Source organism: Erpetoichthys calabaricus, chromosome 14 (assembly GCF_900747795.2).
Source record: "Erpetoichthys calabaricus chromosome 14, fErpCal1.3, whole genome shotgun sequence".
Lineage (NCBI taxonomy): Eukaryota > Metazoa > Chordata > Cladistia > Polypteriformes > Polypteridae > Erpetoichthys > Erpetoichthys calabaricus.
In genome coordinates this window covers 32,039,018-32,057,779 of record NC_041407.2, presented here as the reverse complement: position 1 = coordinate 32,057,779, position 18,762 = coordinate 32,039,018, and the positions used below count along the sequence as shown (strand labels likewise).

Sequence of the window (18,762 nt, the reverse complement as noted above, 5' to 3'; positions counted from 1 at the left end):
AAGCATTTAACGTGATACTTTAGTTACGATGGGATTTGAGAAACTCTAGTAAATTAAACATTAATTTTAAGATGAAGTTTACGACGTTCTACTTTAATGATAAAATAAACTACGAGATTAAAGTGGAAATTCTGAGATTAAAGTCTACATTTCGACCTTTTTTTTCTTCACTGTGTCCCAATTTTTTTTTTTCTGTGCCCTAATACGCTTCTGTATGATACTCTCAAGGTGGGCTACGACTCACCTTTTCACCTCGACTCTGACATCTGACCACTTCTTTTTTATTTCAGACACTGTGCAACTTTCTGAACTTGAACTTTTGGGTACCACTCCATCATTTTCCTTTTGTTGCTCATACCACTGCCCAAGCCAACAAAATGTATGTTTTTCCTTGCCTCCACTTCACTGAGTAGAACCTCCACTTTGCATTCGCTGAAGTTTTTTTTTTTTATTCCTCAAGGTTTTGCCATTGTCTTTTCACAAAATATTGAATGTAAGGGGCTATATATATTAATTTGCATATTCAAAGAGGCGCCAGACTGGAAGGAGTCGGGCATCTCCACAATTTATAAAAAACATTTTAAAGTCTTTTTAAAAAACACAGTGCACAATGGGAAAAGGATCAGTTACTTAACATTTCAGAAAAGGAATGGAAGGCAGTCATGCATAGAATACACTCAACTTCCATATGTGCAAAGCATTCAATTATTGAACTTAAAATCTTCTATTGAGCGCATCTATTAAAACAACCCAAAATGTTTCCAGGGCAAGATTCAACCTGTGAATGTTGCAATCTAGCTCCAATCTAGCCTCACTTGGCCACATGTTTTGGGTGTGCACCAAATTAACATTGTTTTGGACAAAAATCTTTGACTATTTATCAGACAACCATGGTGTCACAATCACTCCTATCCCATTAACAAATATGTTTGGTGTACTCCCAGATGGGCTTAAAGCGGAGAAGGACAAACAAATCATAATTGCCTTTACCTTCCTACTAGCACATAGACTTATCTTGCTCAACTGGAAGAATCTCAACCTATCACCTTTTTAAGTCAGTGGGTAACTGATGTCCTATATTATCTGAAATTGGAAAAAAATCTAATTGTCACTCAGAGGATCTGTTCAAAACTATTTTTAAAATATAGCAGAATCTAATCAATAATATTTTAGAATAATCTTCTATATCTGGGAAAATCATACTCTTCCTTCCTTGCTGCGAGAGTAAAACAGCTGTGCACTGGCCTAACAGCATTGTCGGCAAAGTCAAGATCAGTGAATCTTTCTTCACCAACAGATGCCCCACAGCCGCAGGACCCCACGACCCAGCCCAACACCCATTCCATGCAAACACTGAACAGAGCAGGTGTAAGAATACACCTCTAACGAACTCCAGAATCAACTGGGGAAAACGCAGAGGTTCACTCTGCACAGCAATTACAGTACCAGTGTACAGGTCGGGCATGTTATCCAGCAACTTAGGGGGGATCCCGCGAAGTTTCAGGATGTCCCATAGGCCAGTTCAATCAACTGAATCAATTGCTTTACTAAAATCAACAAAGGCTGCAAAGAAACTCTGCCGATATTCACATTTGCGCTCCATGAGTACCCTAAAACCAGACTGCTCCAGTCACTGGTAACCGAAAGTACAAAGTAATCAATTTACAGCTGCCTAACTATCAAAAAATAAATTCTTCATTCTGGATTACTTTAACCTGCACGTCACCTTTATTCAGGCTGTTCATTCAGTGTAACACTCTTAAGATCTAGAGCTCCGTTGCTCCCTCACACCCTGGATTTTTAAACTTTCGCCACAATATGTCAAAATACTGATGATTTTCAATACAATCAAGAGATGCTAGTGGATTATGAATAATTAGCTGCTCTGCCCATGTACCATAGAAAGCATCTACACTTATGGTACTTGGTCATTTTAGCTTGGGACACAGGAGTTAGTTTTGTTATCTCACAGATCAATACAACTTTGCACATGTAGCAGTATTCAGTAATGTTATCGCTATGATTCAAATTTAATTTGTTCCAAGTTCATTTAAAATTGCAACAGATCATGATGGTGTAATGGCAGAAAACTCTAAAATCAGAACTGCCTCATAAAATGGATTTGAATAAATGTCCACCAACTGGAAACAAGTTGTCACTAATTACTTTAATAATAATAAAATAATAATAATACATTTTTTTTTATAAAATAGCTTTCCCATGCTCAAGGTGCTTTTACTCACTCAAACATATCCTCAGTTGTTCTCTTTCCGTCGTATTCTGAACAAAAAAACTGACTTGGCATGTGTTATAGAAGAAAATCGTATTTCATTGTGGCTTGGCTGTACCAGATATTTGGCCTTTTCTTATAATCCATGCAAACTAGATACCTCAAAAAGCTGAGTGATGATTGGTATTGCAAGCTTGCAATGTACAATGTGCATGCAGAAGGACAATGGTAATGGCTTTTTAAAAAATGTAAGGCACTGCTTTGATATATAGTGTAATCTGTTAATTTCAGATTTACTATCTCATGTACACAATACAATTATATTCCCATTCACCAACAAGCAGTGCTGGAAATAGAACCTCCCAATTAATTATCATTTTTACACAACAGAGCAGGGGAGATCAACCTTGGAGGTTGGTATGTGTGAATATGATACTGAAGTGAATGGAAATCCCAGAACCGCCCCAACACACCCAAAATATAAGAGTTGCAGATTGATGCTTTGAGAAAAATTCTGGAAAACTTTGGAGCCAATCAACATTGTTTATTCATATCAACGACATGCCCAGCCAATCGCTGATGAATGATATAATTAACCATCACCTCAGCCCTACTATATAATGTAAGGTGATATAGCTTTTCAGTGCTCAGTATCATAAACAGTGGCATGACTCCTCCATGTGCTAATATACTTCCAGCTAAACTTCAGAGCATCTATTTAGTACATATGAGTCCGTTTGCAACCTAATAAAGCATGCCTCATTAAAGGGCACATTGACATGTTAGTCTTTCTTGCAAAAAAATTGGAGGTTAGAAAAACGTAGTTTAGATACACAAAAATGCTTATGTGCATAGTTTGCATTTTTCCAAAAGCATTTAAAGTGTTTTAGTGCTGTGTCTGTGTTGCTTTCCTAAAAAAATGTTTACTAAAGATCACATTAATATTCTTTTTCCTTGAATGTTTTTCATGTTTGTTTTAAATTTATTTATGTACATTGCTTATAAAACACTTAATTAACATTTAATGACATCTGTAACATTTTTTTGTATTACCTCAGTAAGAGCATTTGTTTTCATTAGGGCATGACCAATATGTCTATTTTAGATCAATAATGATATTGATACTGTATGTGGGCAGCAAAGATAACAGATTACCGATACATACTGTATGGTACGGATATTTCTGGTGTGTTTAAGTATTAGGCTTTCCTGGAACAAATCTGAATGAAAAGAAAAAGTTTCAAGCATATGTTTTTATGTGAACATGTTTTAATTTAATATTTAAACAGGTTAAATTATAGGTTTTTTAAAAAAATTTTTTAATGATCCCAAAGCACAGAGATATCTGACATCTATCATTTTGAATTGTACACTGCAGGTGCTGTGAGCACAAGTTTGCAATTGTTAAAGCTTATAAAGATAACAGTTCATATTAAATATGAAGAATAAACTTAAACTAACAACAAAGTTGTAATATTATGCACTCTAAACTGATTATTATACAGTGTGAAGTAAGATATATTTTAGGGGATTAATGAATGAATAAATGCATCACTGTTCACAGATATATCCTGAGAGATGCATGTACTAATGAAATTAATTAAATTTAAATGCATATATCTGCATATAATAATATGTACAAAATGTAGATTGCTACTGCTATAAAACCAGGAGCGTGTATGCCATAGGATTAGCCAACTTTATTTGTTTTTAATTTTTTTTTTTTGTCTTTTAAACACTTTCCACTTTCATTTAGTAAATGATATGGTATGTCATATTTTGATGGCAAAGAGTACCTGTTTGATAGGCTACTGAAACATTTAAATTTGAATATCTCCCAGACTCCCACAAGCACATAGCTTGAAAATAAGACAAAAGTAGCACTTGAATGCATTTTAATAACATAAGCAAAATAAGGACACCACTCAAATCATAATATTGTAAAATTGTATTTAAAATTATAACTGTCCTGAATAAAAAATTTTTTGAGTGTTAACAGATCTTGCAGGTTTACATGCACGTGCGCTTGTGAGGGAGCCAACAAGTCCAGAGGTGAGTGAAAGTTTTCGAAACAAAGGGGTTGCATCAGGTATTAACACGTCTCTCCTTTTTTCATCAGGATTCACGAAGAAAAACAGTAAACAAGCTCATTCACCGAATCTCCTGGATTCCTAAAATGGCTCCCCTTCCAGTTCATCATTTACGCCTCCGACTCCCAAAGACAACGTCACTTTCCGGACGCTGATTGATGACATCACTTCCAGTCCTATCGGATGATGTAACGTCCGCAAGTGTCATACCTGGTGATGTCACTTCCGGTTGCACCCTGAGGACATTACTTCTGGTCTACTCTTGATGATGCCACTTCCGGTCTCACAGTTATGATGCCATTTCCACCAATACTTCCTTCCGGTTTCCATTTTGTATAAATTCCACCTTCCACTGTCATGTATTATCAATTGTTATGCTTTTGATCAACCTGTTTGCAACTTTTTCATTGAAGATCGCTGGACATTATACGGGGACAACTCCCCAACTCTGATTTTTGTCTCGTGTGAGAATTATTACTGTGCTCACCAACCCCCATGTTTGGTGTTGCGGATACACACTTTTAATAGTCGACATTAATATGACAATTGAATCTTTTTAGCAAATACGGGTTATATGGTACAATCATTGAATTATCGATCATCACAATTTTCCAACTTTCTTTCCATGATAAGTGTGTTGTTCATGACGATTATCTCTTCAGTGATAATCTGGAAAGCCAGCCTTAGTCATATCTATTGTTTGAACGAAAGCTTTTGGAAATTTTTTTTAAACACTTTCTTTCTTTCGAGTCCCAACATGCTGAATCTTTTAAATGAGGTCCGTGAGACATTTGTTTAATGACTTTGTACCATAATTCAGGATAGGTTTCTCTGTTTTTTTTATTTTTAGCACAGACAAAACGATTTACATCATCAGCAGTTAATAATTTTTTTTGCAAAGTAACCAATAAATGCATGTGCGGTAAACCCCGTTTTTGAAATTTGATCATGTTAATATATGCTCAGATTTGACCAAACACCGTTTCGAGTTCTTTCAATAAAATTAAGATTTTCCGATAAAACAATCTACTTACGAAAATCGGAATATCCTGAGCCGATGTAGCCAGTGGCATTGTTTTCAAGAATCTCCGGATTTCTGGCCATTGTGGATTGCACGTCATTGTAATAAATAAATCCGGCCGACCGATAGTTCTGGATATTGCCATTGCATCATGATATAATTGATGCAATGCTCTTGGACTACCTTGATATTATAATGGTAATATTACTTCTTTACCCATTTTGAATTTGTCTGAACTATTGATATTTGAATTTTGAACGTGATCAATGAGACCTTGGATATGTTCCGTTCTAAGTTGTGCTTGATTCGATTTAATAAAGAAGAGACGATTAGCTTCGATTTTTAGATACGCATTAATAATGTAATGTTGTGATAGATGTTGAGATGACAGAAATGGATTAAATACATTGGAACGTATCGCTAATTTTGCCCCAAAATATTGTGTTGTTATTCATTTTTCTGAATGCGTGTGTTTCATATTGTATGACCATTGTTTCTCAATCTGGGAAAAGCAAAGGAAAGAGTAATGGATCGGAATGTGGTGAATTAAATATAAATACACACATAAACACAAATATCTACTCTGTTTTTGATATTTACGTCTTTTGAAACTATTATCACTGAAAATTCATCACATGTTGCGTTGGTTTATTATATATACGTGCATGGTCTTTCTGATTCATATAGAAATTCAAGAAAACTTCTTTGTTCGTGTTTTGCGGATAAATTTCGTGTAAAGTATGATACTTTTGGACGTATGGATTTGTATTCATTATTGACTGTATAATTTCTAATATGTCCAATTGTTTAACTCTTTCGATTCTATGTTGCATCGCTTCTCCGTGATCATAAATATGCACCTGACCGAATTGTGGTTTCTTCGAAATTAAATTTGTTGTTGCTTTAATTGTTTCTGGACCACAGGCTCTCATAGCGTATGGTCCATTCTTGTGTAAATCTACGTTTTGAGCATTGAATGATGCGAATGCGAAAAGATTATTGTAGACTCGGATATTTTGCCTGTAGTGTTTGTGAATTTCACTTTCCCCAACAACCCAATCTTTTAATAATCTTGGATACGCCTCCTCATTGTGTATAAACACTACTTTTCCCTGATGGCAACAAGAATTAGATGATCTACAAGTCTCTGACTTAAACTTCAAAGCCTTACAATATTTACATACTTCTGACATATCACCTATGTCCATATTTTCGATCTCTATTCGCCTTATTTCTCCGCGTAATAATTTCTGTTTCTTTGCGTTAATGCGATCTTTACATTCTTTTTTTTTGACACTTTCGTTTTTTTCTGCTTTCATATTCTGTAGCTTGCTCTGCATGTGTATCGCGCCTACGTTTTTTTTGAGTCTTTTGAATTCTACTGTTTTCATTATCTCTAACCTGCTCTGCATGTGTTTGCCCCCCTTATTTTTTAACCTCTTTATGACGTTTTACTTTGTTTTCTACTCTTTGTCTTTTATTTCTAACATCGCTTTGTCCTGCTTTTTTTCAATTACACCTGGTCTGTGGTGATTATTTTCCCTTTTTTCGAGTAATAATTTCCATTTGTTTGTGCTACTGTGATCTTTACTATCTTTTTTTATACTTTTGAATTTTCCTGCTTTCATATTATTTAACTTTCTCTGCATTTGTATCGCGCCAAGGTTTTTTTGAGCCTTTCGAATTCCACTGCTTTCATAATCTCTAACCTGCTCTGCATGTGTATTGCGCCAACGTTTCTGAACGTCTTTATGAAGTTCTACTTTGTCTTTTATTTCTGAGCCCGATTGGACCTACTTTATTTTCAATTCCACTTGTTCCGGGCTGATTATTACTTTTCTTATTTTCTGAATTTGCACATAGACTATTCTTTTTTGCTTTTTTTTCTCTCCAATGCTTTTGAGTCTCTTTTCTCCATGCTGCTCTTTCTTCTTCGATTATCCGTTGACATTTCATCTATAACGTATTGTCCTTATACGCTTCATATGTGCTGAGAGCCCTGGATCTGTGTTTGCTAAAAGCCTTTACTCAACTGAGTGTTTTGCTGCCTGTGGTCTTATTTGATATTGGTTGTAAGCAGGGCGTGTCTTGCAAGAATCTCATGTTCTACATCCCCGCGAGACGGTCCTGGGTCAATCTCTTGGCACAAAGTCTTATGTTTAAGGTCCCCGCGAGATGCTCCGTGGCCAATCTCTTTCGTCTTGTGGGTCTTTTAAGTGTCTTCTGTGAAGATCACATCTCATCTCCCTAGTCTCTCCCTTCCAGGATTTTTTTTTTATAATAGAGAGATAACAAGTTACGTGTCCTGTTGCTACCAAGCCACGGTCAGGTAGACCATCCGAGATTTCAGCCACAACTGCCAGTATCATTTGTCAAACTGCCAAGAAAAAACTCACAAGCCACTTCAAGATGCACAACAAGGAGGCACTTGATCAAAAATGGGTTGCATGGTTGAGATGCAAGAAAAAAAACCTTTACTGTGCCAACAGCACAAAACAGCCCACAGAATTCCAAAAAGAATCTAGACAAGCCTAAAAACTTATGGAACAAAGTCCTTTGGAGTGAAGACACCAAAATTTAACTTTATGGTCACAACCATAAATGCTATGTTTGGAAAGGATGCAACAAGACCCCTAATGAAAAGTACACCACCCCTACTCTGAAGCATGGAGGTAGATCTCTGATGTTCTGGGTGTTTGTCAGCTATAGTGACAGATGGTAACTTAATGAAAATTGATGGCAAGATGAATGCAGCATGTTACCTTAAAGTATTGGAGGATAACTTGCATTCATCATTCTGGAAGCTGTGCATAGGTTGCACCAGGATCTTCCCACATGCCAATGATCCAAAACACAAGACCAGGTTTATATTTCGGTGACTAAAGGAGAAAAAAAAGTGAAGGTACTGGAGTGGCCATCACAGTCTGCTGACTTTAATTTCATTGAGCCACTTTGGGGAGATCTCAAACATGCAGTTCAGTTCAAATTAAGGGACCTACCCAGAGGCATTTCGCCAAGAAGAATGGGCAGATCTCCCACCCAAGAGAATCAAGGGCTTCGTCCACAACTATCACAAAAGACTGCATGTCATCTTTGATGCAAACAGGTGAAATAAATAAAACAAAGAGTATGCAAAGTTTTGAAAAGGGACCATCTCATCATTTTCCTTATGTTTTGTTTAATGGTTGTGCTGTAAATGAAGATTAAATGTCTTTTTCCTGATCAGTCATCTTTTCTTCAGAGTATGGTACAAATTCTGCCAGGGTATGTAAACTTATGAGCATAACTGTGTGTTTATAATTTATATGTGTATATACAGTCACATGCGTGTGCATGGGAAGTAGCTTCAAAGATTGGGTGATGGTAGTTCTCCACTGAGACAGGAAATGGCGCTGTATAATAATAATCTATCTTCTCCCCTGTCTGCAGAAATGAAGACTGACACCTTTTCTCCACCGATGTCACTTCCAGTGTCCTTCCACCTGGACCCATCTCTTCCTCCCAGAATGCCTAATAATTGCTTTTAAGTCTTTCAACTATACTAGGTTGGCCTTGAGATGTCCCAAAACTTTAACATTGTTTTTTTCATCTTACAATATTTTTTTTTGTCATTCAGATTTACTTTTGATTTAGCTAAGCAAATGATTTGATCCAGCTGAAGGCAAAATTACTCTAAAGTCCTCCATATATTTATTCAAATTATGTTTTCAGTATTGCACAGAATATCAAGAACACAGCAAGCTTTGTTGTACAGTGGCACATACGTGCACTTAGGGGGCAGCCAAAGTGCCCAAACGAGAGTGAAAGTATGAACGACAGAGAGCGGGACAGAGTATTAATGCTTTTTTCTCTCATCAACAGAAAAACTGAAGGACAACAGCCGTAAAGTACCTCGGATCCATGCTACCTCAATACTTCAGGCTCTCCGTGATCTCTCCGCTTCCGGGTTCCACTTATCAAGACATCACCTCTGTCCTGTAACGATCTCATAAGTTCCAGCCCCACGTCAATGACTTCACTTCCAGCTTCCTTTAAAGATGTCACCCCATCCACCGAAGGAGGCGTCACTTTCGCCTTTTCATTTCCTGCCAACTCAGTTCCGTTTTCTGTTTATCCAACTTCCTATATGCATCTATACAACGCCTCAGAAAACTCAATGCCTCTGTCGAATGTGTTATTGTGCCATTTATGACCCGATTACAACTTTTGACGACCAAACAATGAAGCCAGATATTATATGGGGAATTCCCCCGACCCTTGATTGTTTTTCTGTATTTTCTTATCGTTCACAACAAGTAATATTAACTTGCTGTGATTATATTAGTACTTTTTATGTTCTACCACAGCACCCAAAAAACTCCTCAAATCACACAGCTTATGGAAGAAATATCAACAGAAACTAAGCAACTCAAGTTTTTTGTAAATTATGCTCCATTAGCAACATTTAGCTTGTTTTATTTAAACAGATGTATACTGAAATACATTTGTTTCATAAGCACTTTATATGTTAGTTTAATAGTATATTAATTTATTATTTAAATTATAGTTTATTATTCATCGTTTCACAATTCTTTATTAACTGCTGTTTTTTATTTGAATTACACAAGTTGTGACATGCTCCAAGTCTGTTCACTAAGAAAGCTACATAAGAAATGAGTGGAGGTATTTTTGAGAAATACAGGTCAAAGAATACATTTTCAGATTTTACTGTTACCTTATGTATATTTATACTCTACAGGTATTCTAGTTTCTTTAAATACGAATTCTAACATGCATCTGTTATTTGTCAGATTAAAATTTTAATAAGATTAATATGGTACTATAAATCATAATGTCTAAATAATATTTTACTGTTACCAACAAACATACCTTTTGTTTTTTCATCCTTGAAATGAAGGCTCATCAATCTTTGAACTGTTTCCTAGATAAATAGATATAAATAAATCCAATCAACAAAAAAAAAAAAAACTATCAAAACAGCTTAATCAAGTTCACAGTTATAGTATCCAGAGCTAGTTCACTTGGCATTGGGCATAGCCCTGGATGGGGCACCACTCCACTGCATGGAACATCACACCTATTCATACAAACACACTCTCAATGAACCTGTTTACAGTTTATTTGACCACTACAGCTTACACCCCAGTTACAGGTATGAATCAAGTGACAAAAAGGCGAGCCTGATGGAGGAGAAGAGTGAGACTTGACATACTGATGTCATTCTTGCACTTTGAAGTGGAAGAAGAATTTACTGTTGTGCATTACTGCTGTGCAAGATAATTAAAACACAGCCTTTGCTCCTAAAAACTTTGTTTCTTTGGATGCCAGCAAGGATCCCTGTGGGATTTTTTTATAGCTTTTTTCTCTTTAGGGGTTTTTTTTTTTTTCCTTTGTCTTTTCTCGTGCACACAGAGGCAAAGGTAGCCAAGTTTTTTTCATAATTCATGGCACCATGAAAATACCAATTCATTAAACTGCTGTGACAGATATCCGGTGACACTGCCCCACTGGGATGCCAGGAGATGGGAAGGACAGTATTTTCCCTGGAACGTGAGAGGGCAGCCTTCCTGGGTTGCATGGGGGCCACGGAGCCGGGATGCTCAACCCTGTGGGAGGACATGGCCACCACCAGGGGGCGCCTGGACAGCTCCAGAATGGTGGTTGACAGCACTTCCGCCACAACAGGAAGTGCTGTCAGAAGGGAGAGCTGAATCTGCATGCAGCACTTCCACCACACCTGGAAGTGCTGCCGGATGCTAATCAAGAAGCACCTGGAGCACTTCTTGGTGCTTTATAAAGGAGGCCACCGCACTCCAATCGGGGCTAGAGTCAGAAGGGAGAAGACAGGAGCCTGAGGAGGAGGAGAAGGTGGCTGAAGACTTAGAGAGAAAAGATCAAATATAGACAGAAAGAGACAGTTGGCCGATTTAGGCATTGTGGTGCTGTTTGTCACATTTGAGAGAAATAAAGCGTGTGTATTCGGGACATTCGGTGTCTGTCTGTCTGTGGTCAGGCGGGTTTCTCCCACTGCAAAAATACCACAGTAGTTGATGATGAACAAGATAATTAAATTTACAACCTATCTCAATCACATTACTATCTGCAAATCCCTACCTGACAGATGTATTCATGTCATCTTGTTATCTCTAGTTGAGAGTTTACTCCCTAAACTTGTTATAAATTAATTTCTTTTAAAGCTTACAAAACTATGGGATTCTTCTGATGTGATAGAACTAATGTAAAATCTGTGAATATAATAACTGAATGAGAGTGCAAGTCTCATCTTTATATTAGTCACATAGTCATATAAGTAAATGCAACATCAGCAAGCTGTCTGCTAAGATGTGAAATATGGGTTAAAGCCAAGAAACATTGTTTCTAAAGTAAAACTTCTGCATCTATAAGGGAAGAAGTACCATCGTTAAAAACAAAAAATTACTAGTACAGTGATCCCTCGCTATATCACGCTTCGACTTTCGCGGCTTCACTCTATCGCGATTTTTTCTCATACACGCTTACGTCACTAGGCGTGCGCTTTCTGAGAACTTTTATCTAAGCCCCATGATGGCTCCTAAACATGCTGCTTTTTCTAAGCCTTCTGACAATGAAACTAAGCGCCGGAGGAAGATGCTTACCATCCAGGAGAAGGTGAAACTCTTGGATATGATCAAAGATGGCAATACCCTACAAAAGCCTCCTCATGCATATGAAAAGACAGCGCCAGCAACTGCCTATCAAGATGTTCTTCAGCCGTGCACCCAGACACCCACTGCCTACTCCTAAGTACTCCTTCAGCGGAAGAAGACAACGACGCACCTGCTGAAGATACTGCACCACCTTGTTACGCTTGGTCACAGATTTGCACAGAGACACAGGAGGTTGTAGAAAAAAAAAAGAACTTTATTCAAAGCACTGCAAAAACACATTTGTCTCTTTTCAGAAGTTTAAACGTGCTCCATGACAAGTCAGAGATGACGGTTCCGCCAGGAGCAGAGAATGTCTGTGAGAGAGAGAGAGAAACAAAACAACCAATTCCAAAGCTGAGAGGCGCTGCATAATACTTTTAAGTAAGCGGAGTACCACGTGAGAGGTTTATCGTGCATTATAGAGCAAGTAAGAAGGGTAAGGAACAATGTGAAGGTAGACTGTCAGCTGTTTCAGGGGTTTTCCCAGGGGCGTCTGTGTCCTCTGAGGGTGCAATCAGCGCTCCAGCTTACAACCTGAAGACTCTCCTACTGAGCTCGTGCCTTCATAGGTTAGTGGTTGTGTGTAAGAACTGTGTGTGTGTGTGTAATTAAATGTACAGTACAATAATAATAATATGATATTTGTAACGTTTAATATGTCTTATTTCTCTTATTTTGTCTAATATATTGGGTAATACGAGTGCAATGGTGACTAAAGGGTGTTATTTCATGTCTAGAGGGCTCTAATAATGTTAAAAAGCATATTTAGAAGGTCGTAAACAGGTTTTCTATACTCTAACTGTGAAAATATTCGATTTATAATAAAGAATCCTACTTCGCGAAAATTCATTTATTGCGGTAGAGTCTGGAACGGATTAACCGTGATAAACGAGGGTTCACTGTATTGCAGAATTGCTTGTTAAGATAGAAAGATGAGTCTTTTGTCCAGTTTTATGAAACAACAAGGTATACAAGAAAAAAATATGTATAATTACAATATATTGTAATAATGTGATTACTCCACGATTACTTAAAGCGCTGGCGAGGAATATTCCAAATAGATGAAACTAGCATAGACTTCTCAATCATTAATATTTATTTTGGAAATATTATTCCTTATTATACAATGTAGATTTTATTTCCTTATTATTCTTTAGTACACAATGTGTATTTTGTTTCTACCTATTATGCAACATTGCTTACTTTTCCTTCTTATAATGAAAAGTATTTCTTGGGCACTGCCAAGAGAAACACTGTGAAACCTCTTTGGTCTCACAGATTTCTAGTAAAAAGGGTGTAATGTTCCCAGTTAAACACTTAAAGTTGGTTTAATGCACCAAAACAAGACAATAAAACGTAAGAGTTAATAAGGGTGTTGACACATTCTATAGGGGTTTAGTGATGCATAAAATTCTTAAGATGATCAACCATTCCCTTAAATACCACTGAATGATATTATTGTTGGGGCACCACCATTTTTTAACAGGGTAAACCAACATTGCCTTTGGCAATTTGTACAATTTTCAATTTGGCCACAGGGTGTCACTGTTAGCAGCAATACACTGTAACATGGTACAAAAATTACTTTGTTTATTGTACAAAAAGATGGACGAGCTGATAGGTAAAAAAAATTAACCTTGCCAATTTGGCAGTTCTTTAGTTTCATAGCAAATGGGCTGGGTGAGCCAAAGATTTAACCAAAGTTATCTGTCAACTAAGCAGGAAGTTAGTTTTTGCAAAACATTTACAAATGACCAACTTGCATATCATTTGCGCATACTGTATACCATACCATCCACTGGACTAAATAAGAAATGCGCTAAAAGCTCATCTCACCATTTGTTAATTATTGACACTTTCAGATTCATAAAATGGAAAAAATATAAGCAGGGCACTGCAAAATGGGCATAACATACCACAGCCATTTTATTCACATGTTCTGTTTACTTTGTGTTTTCTCCCAGGTGATTTTTCAAAGCAAGTTTTGTGGGGGTTTTTTTGTTTGTTTTTTTTTGGCTAAGCCACAAATGTCATCTCAAATGGTAAATTTACCACTACAAGTGAGGATAAATTACAGTTGGCAGTAAAATATAGTGATATTTGTTTCAGTTGTGATAATTCATGCCAAATTCTTTTGGGGCAGTGTGACTTAATAATTGAACTATTGCACTGAGGAGACACCATCATCCACTTTTGACACCACCTACAATTTTACAGTGTTGCTTTATTTGTGGGAGATTGATGTACATTTCCGGAACAACCGATCGCAGAACACTGAACATACTGCCTTACTGATGGTATTCTTATACTAATACACTGGATACATTGTTACAGTACCAGTGGGCAAGATACCATTATGTCAACGCTTTTCAACAAGTATACTGTATATTTTCAAAATTGTATGTGTTTTCTTCTCAGCTAATGCTTTAGTCTGTAATAAATACAGAATCTGAGGCAAAGCTGGCAAACCTACCACGTTGAAACCCACAACAGAAGTTGTCAGCCTGCTAGTTTGCATTTTGCAAAAGAATATATAATTGGATTTGTATTGGTCTGCTAAAGATACAGATACAGGTTATAGTGTGAGGACAATGCATTTATAGACGATATACTATCAGGACACAAGTGTCTAGTTAAGTCGGGGTATCTACAATGTATTTAATCATGTAGTTCAAATCAACAGCAAAGTAATATACATACAACTCCACAACATGCCACACACAACCTACAGCGCTACAACCACTAACCTGCCCAACTCTTGGATTTTTATGACCTCTATCTCCTCAAACTTTTATTTGCTCAAATAGCACCTGGTGAAAATAATAGCCATCCCACAAAGAGTGGTTCAGGGAAGGATACAGTGGCCCAACTGCTAAAATAGCATTTATTATGAGATGTTAACTTATGTGGTTTGTGTACTGAACAACTCTTTAATAAAAAGCAAGATATAAAATTATTATTTTTGTTGTCATTGGTTTTTGCTGTTGTTAATTTTGTCACGTTCATCTAACAAAAGAATATTCCTACATATATACATAAAATAAAAAAGTAATGATGTATGATGCTTTAGGAGATAGAGGATTGAAGAGAAATAGGAAAAACACATAAAGTATGAGGTTTAATAATGATGAGGATTCAGAAATTAGCCTGCTGGCCACCTATTAAAAAAAGTAGATACATTTAAAAATCTAGTGGTAAATTTAAATTTAAATTTTAATTCTATTTTTAATTTATTATTTGAACTTCATGTTGTTGCACTGTGAGTGTGAACCATGAGCTTCGCAATTTCGTCTGCCTGTATACTTGTATATGGTTGAGATGACAATAAAGTTCGCTTTGACTTGACTTTGTTTTCTTTGGCATGTGAAGAGTCGTGACGTGAACGAAATCGCACAAATTGACCTTCTGTAACATTATGTTTCTAATAAAGGTCTCCATTAAGAATTATTGGCTTTGATACCTTTTAAAGGGCAGACTCGAGGTGAAGATATCGCTGCAGCAATTTAGGAATTTTCGACTTTTAAGGAAACTGACAGCAATAAATTGGTATCTGTCGCTACAGATGAAGCACTCAGTAATGAAAAGTAAAATAAAGGCTTTGTTTTGTTTGCAGAAGACCTGAAAAGTTGAAATCTGTTTCATTTCGAAACTTAAAAAAACATCTGGAAACTACTGGAAGTGTCATTGATATCAAGGTCTTTCTGGCGACTATTACAAAAATGCACGATTCATTTTTACTGGTCGCTTGAAGGATTTCAGAAATGAAAAGTCCACTCTTTTCGTTCTTGTCAATCAAAGAGTGCTGTGACAGATCTTTGAAAAGCAAAGATCTGTGGTCTTTGTAAATCTTGTGTCAAACATTTAGGATCAAATGGCTCTTTGCTTTAAAAAGGTTGCAGGGCACAGTTTCAGCGACAACGTATACATATTTCTAAAAGCGTGTGGCTGTCACGCGTACTAATACATCAGTTTATTTTTTTAGAAACTCGCATTTTAAACTTCTCAGCAGATATTTAATGACATTTTGATATTCCAGTGTTTAGGTATAAGCCACAATTGTATATATCTATGCGGGTTCAGGGCAAATTTACTAGCAAATACGGCACGCTTTCAATCGGCACTGTAAACAGTTACATTCTGAGACTGAATGGATCGTTTTCAAAGTTGTAGTAACGACACATAGGAGAAAAAAGATGATAGTCTTGTGGTTCTAAAATGACTAGAATACTGTCACATGAACAAAACGACATAAAAAACCAGAAACCACTCCAGTGTGTATAAAAGTCTACACAAGGTACAGGGAAGGAAGTACTGCATTTTTGATTTGAAAGAAAAATGGTGCGTTAAACGTAAGCCTCTCAACAACAATGAGTGACACGTAATACCAAGATAAAGTACCGTAGACCATTTCTAAAGTGATATTTCAAAGCACATAAAACAATTACATCACTATCTAAAAACTGAATTTATCCAAGATGTACCTTTTTGAATGTCGCGCTCGTGGCCTTTTCCTCCATTCTTTAATACAGTACTTTATTTTCTTTATCGCGCCAATCACAGCTACCAATAGTCGTTTACACTGAAGACGCAATGCTTTGTGGGTAATGTAGTCTCGAGTCAGCGTAATATTGAAAGCAGCTTACTGAATATTGGCCTGTGTATTTGTGTGAGTGCCCTGCTACAGTCTGTCGCCCCGTCCAAAGACTGTTCTGGCCTCGCAAGTCCAATAATATCCACTTGCAGAGCCACAGCACCATACATCACCGCATTTGGAGACCCGCAGTTACAGACCCGGAAGTGACGTCTCCGTCGTTTCCGTACTGACTTCGTATTACTTTTGGAAGGTTTTGGCAGGTCTCGGCAAAGCCCGGAAAGTAACGTCGGGTTCAGAAATTAAGCGATAAAAATGAGAAGGAAAAACAGTACATCAAACCAAATAATACGGATCATTGTGAAGGTCATAGGGTTTCTGCCATCACGCTATGTCATACATCAAACTAAACAATACGGATCGTTTCTGTGAAATACAATATTAACATTTACGTTGTGTTCGGGTCTGTGGGGTACGGAACTATTTAACATGTCGACAAAATTAAAATCATCAATATCTGTGTTAATTGAAATAGTTTTTTGTTTACATTCATGAAACGAAATATACATTATAATTACAATGTTTGCACCACGTTAGAGTTTAGTAAAACGCTAATAATAAAAGTGATTACGTTTTTTAAAATGTACTATGCATGTGTGCAATATTGTTCTAAAGCCAATTTAGAATAAACATTTATGCCAATCTAATATTTTTAAACATGTATGTGAAAAAAACGGCAATACAGTAATCCCTCCTCCATCGCGGGGGTTGCGTTCCAGAGCCACCCGCGAAATAAGAAAATCCGCGAAGTAGAAACCATATGTTTATATGGTTATTTTTATATTGTCATGCTTGGGTCACAGATTTGCGCAGAAACACAGGAGGTTGTAGAGAGACAGGAACGTTATTCAAATACTGCAAACAAACATTTGTCTCTTTTTCAAAAGTTTAAACTGTGCTCCATAACAAGACAGAGATGACAGTTCTGTCTCACAATTAAAAGAATGCAAACATATCTTCTTCTTCAAAGGAGTGCCTGTCAGGAGCACAGGCTGTCAGAAACAGAGAGCAAAGCAAACAAATCAATAGGGCTGTTTGGCTTAAGTATGCGAAGCACCGCGGCACAAAGCTGTTGAAGGCGGCAGCTCACACCCCCTCCGTCAGGAGCAGGGAGAGAGAGAGAGAGAGAGAGAGAGATAAAAACAAAGAGTTAAAAATCAATACGTGCCCTTTGAGCTTTTAAGTATGTGAAGCACCGTGCAGCATGTCGCTTCACTAAGCAGCTGCACACAGAAGGTAGAAACGTGAAGATAATCTTTCAGCATTTTTAGACTAGCGTCCGTATCGTCTAGGTGTGCGAACAGCCCCCCCTGCTCACACCCCCTACGTCAGGATCAGAGAAAGTCAGCGCAAGAGACACAGAGAAAAGTAAGTTGGGTAGCTTCTCAGCCATCTGCCAATAGCGTCCCTTGTATGAAATCAACTGGGCAAACCAACTGAGGAAGCATGTACCAGAAATTAAAAGACCCATTGTCCTCAGAAATCCGCGAACCAGCAAAAAATCCGCGATATATATTTAAATATGCTTACATATAAAATCCGCGATAGAGTGAAGCCGCGAAAGGCGAAGCGCGATATAGCGAGGGATCACTGTACATATTCTACACTGAATTATGCTATATGTTAATTGCCTTATATAGAACTGCTCTAGTTTTTGTCACTTATTATTATAAACGATGGGCCATCAAAAGAAAAAACAAGAACAATAATAATAAGAACACAATTTATGTATTTATCCATCCATCCATTTTCCAACCCGCTGAATCCGAACACAGGGTCACGGGGGTCTGCTGGAGCCAATCCCAGCCAACACAGGGCACAAGGCAGGAAGCAATCCTGGGCAGGGTGCCAACCCACCACAGAAAAGACAATAATGCAGACTAAAATACAACATATAATACTACAAAAAAATCTTGAACAAATAACTTAAATTGTAATAAAAATGCAAACCCCGAGTGCCTAAAAAGATAGAGGGGATAAACTGAAAGAAGGGGCAGAATGTTAGGTCTGTTTAATGTCTTCCTAAACAAATGAGTTAAAACAAATGAATGGAGTCAGCTGATCTCATTAATTTTGGGAGGTCA

At 37.1% G+C, this 18,762-nt stretch overlaps 1 protein-coding gene across 1 annotated transcript in view; it reads right to left on the bottom strand.

The window, feature by feature from the left end:
* The window catches only part of cenpx (centromere protein X), a 64,448-nt gene extending 47,701 nt beyond the window's left edge, over positions 1–16,747 (bottom strand). The window contains exons 1-2 of the mRNA XM_028818840.2: positions 16,509–16,747; positions 10,211–10,262 (exon numbers count right to left, since the gene is read on the bottom strand). Of these exons, the coding sequence (XP_028674673.1) occupies positions 10,211–10,262; positions 16,509–16,544 (88 nt within the window). The 5' untranslated portion in view covers positions 16,545–16,747. The remainder of the gene's footprint in view (positions 1–10,210; positions 10,263–16,508) is intronic.
* Positions 16,748–18,762: the final 2,015 nt, after the last annotated feature.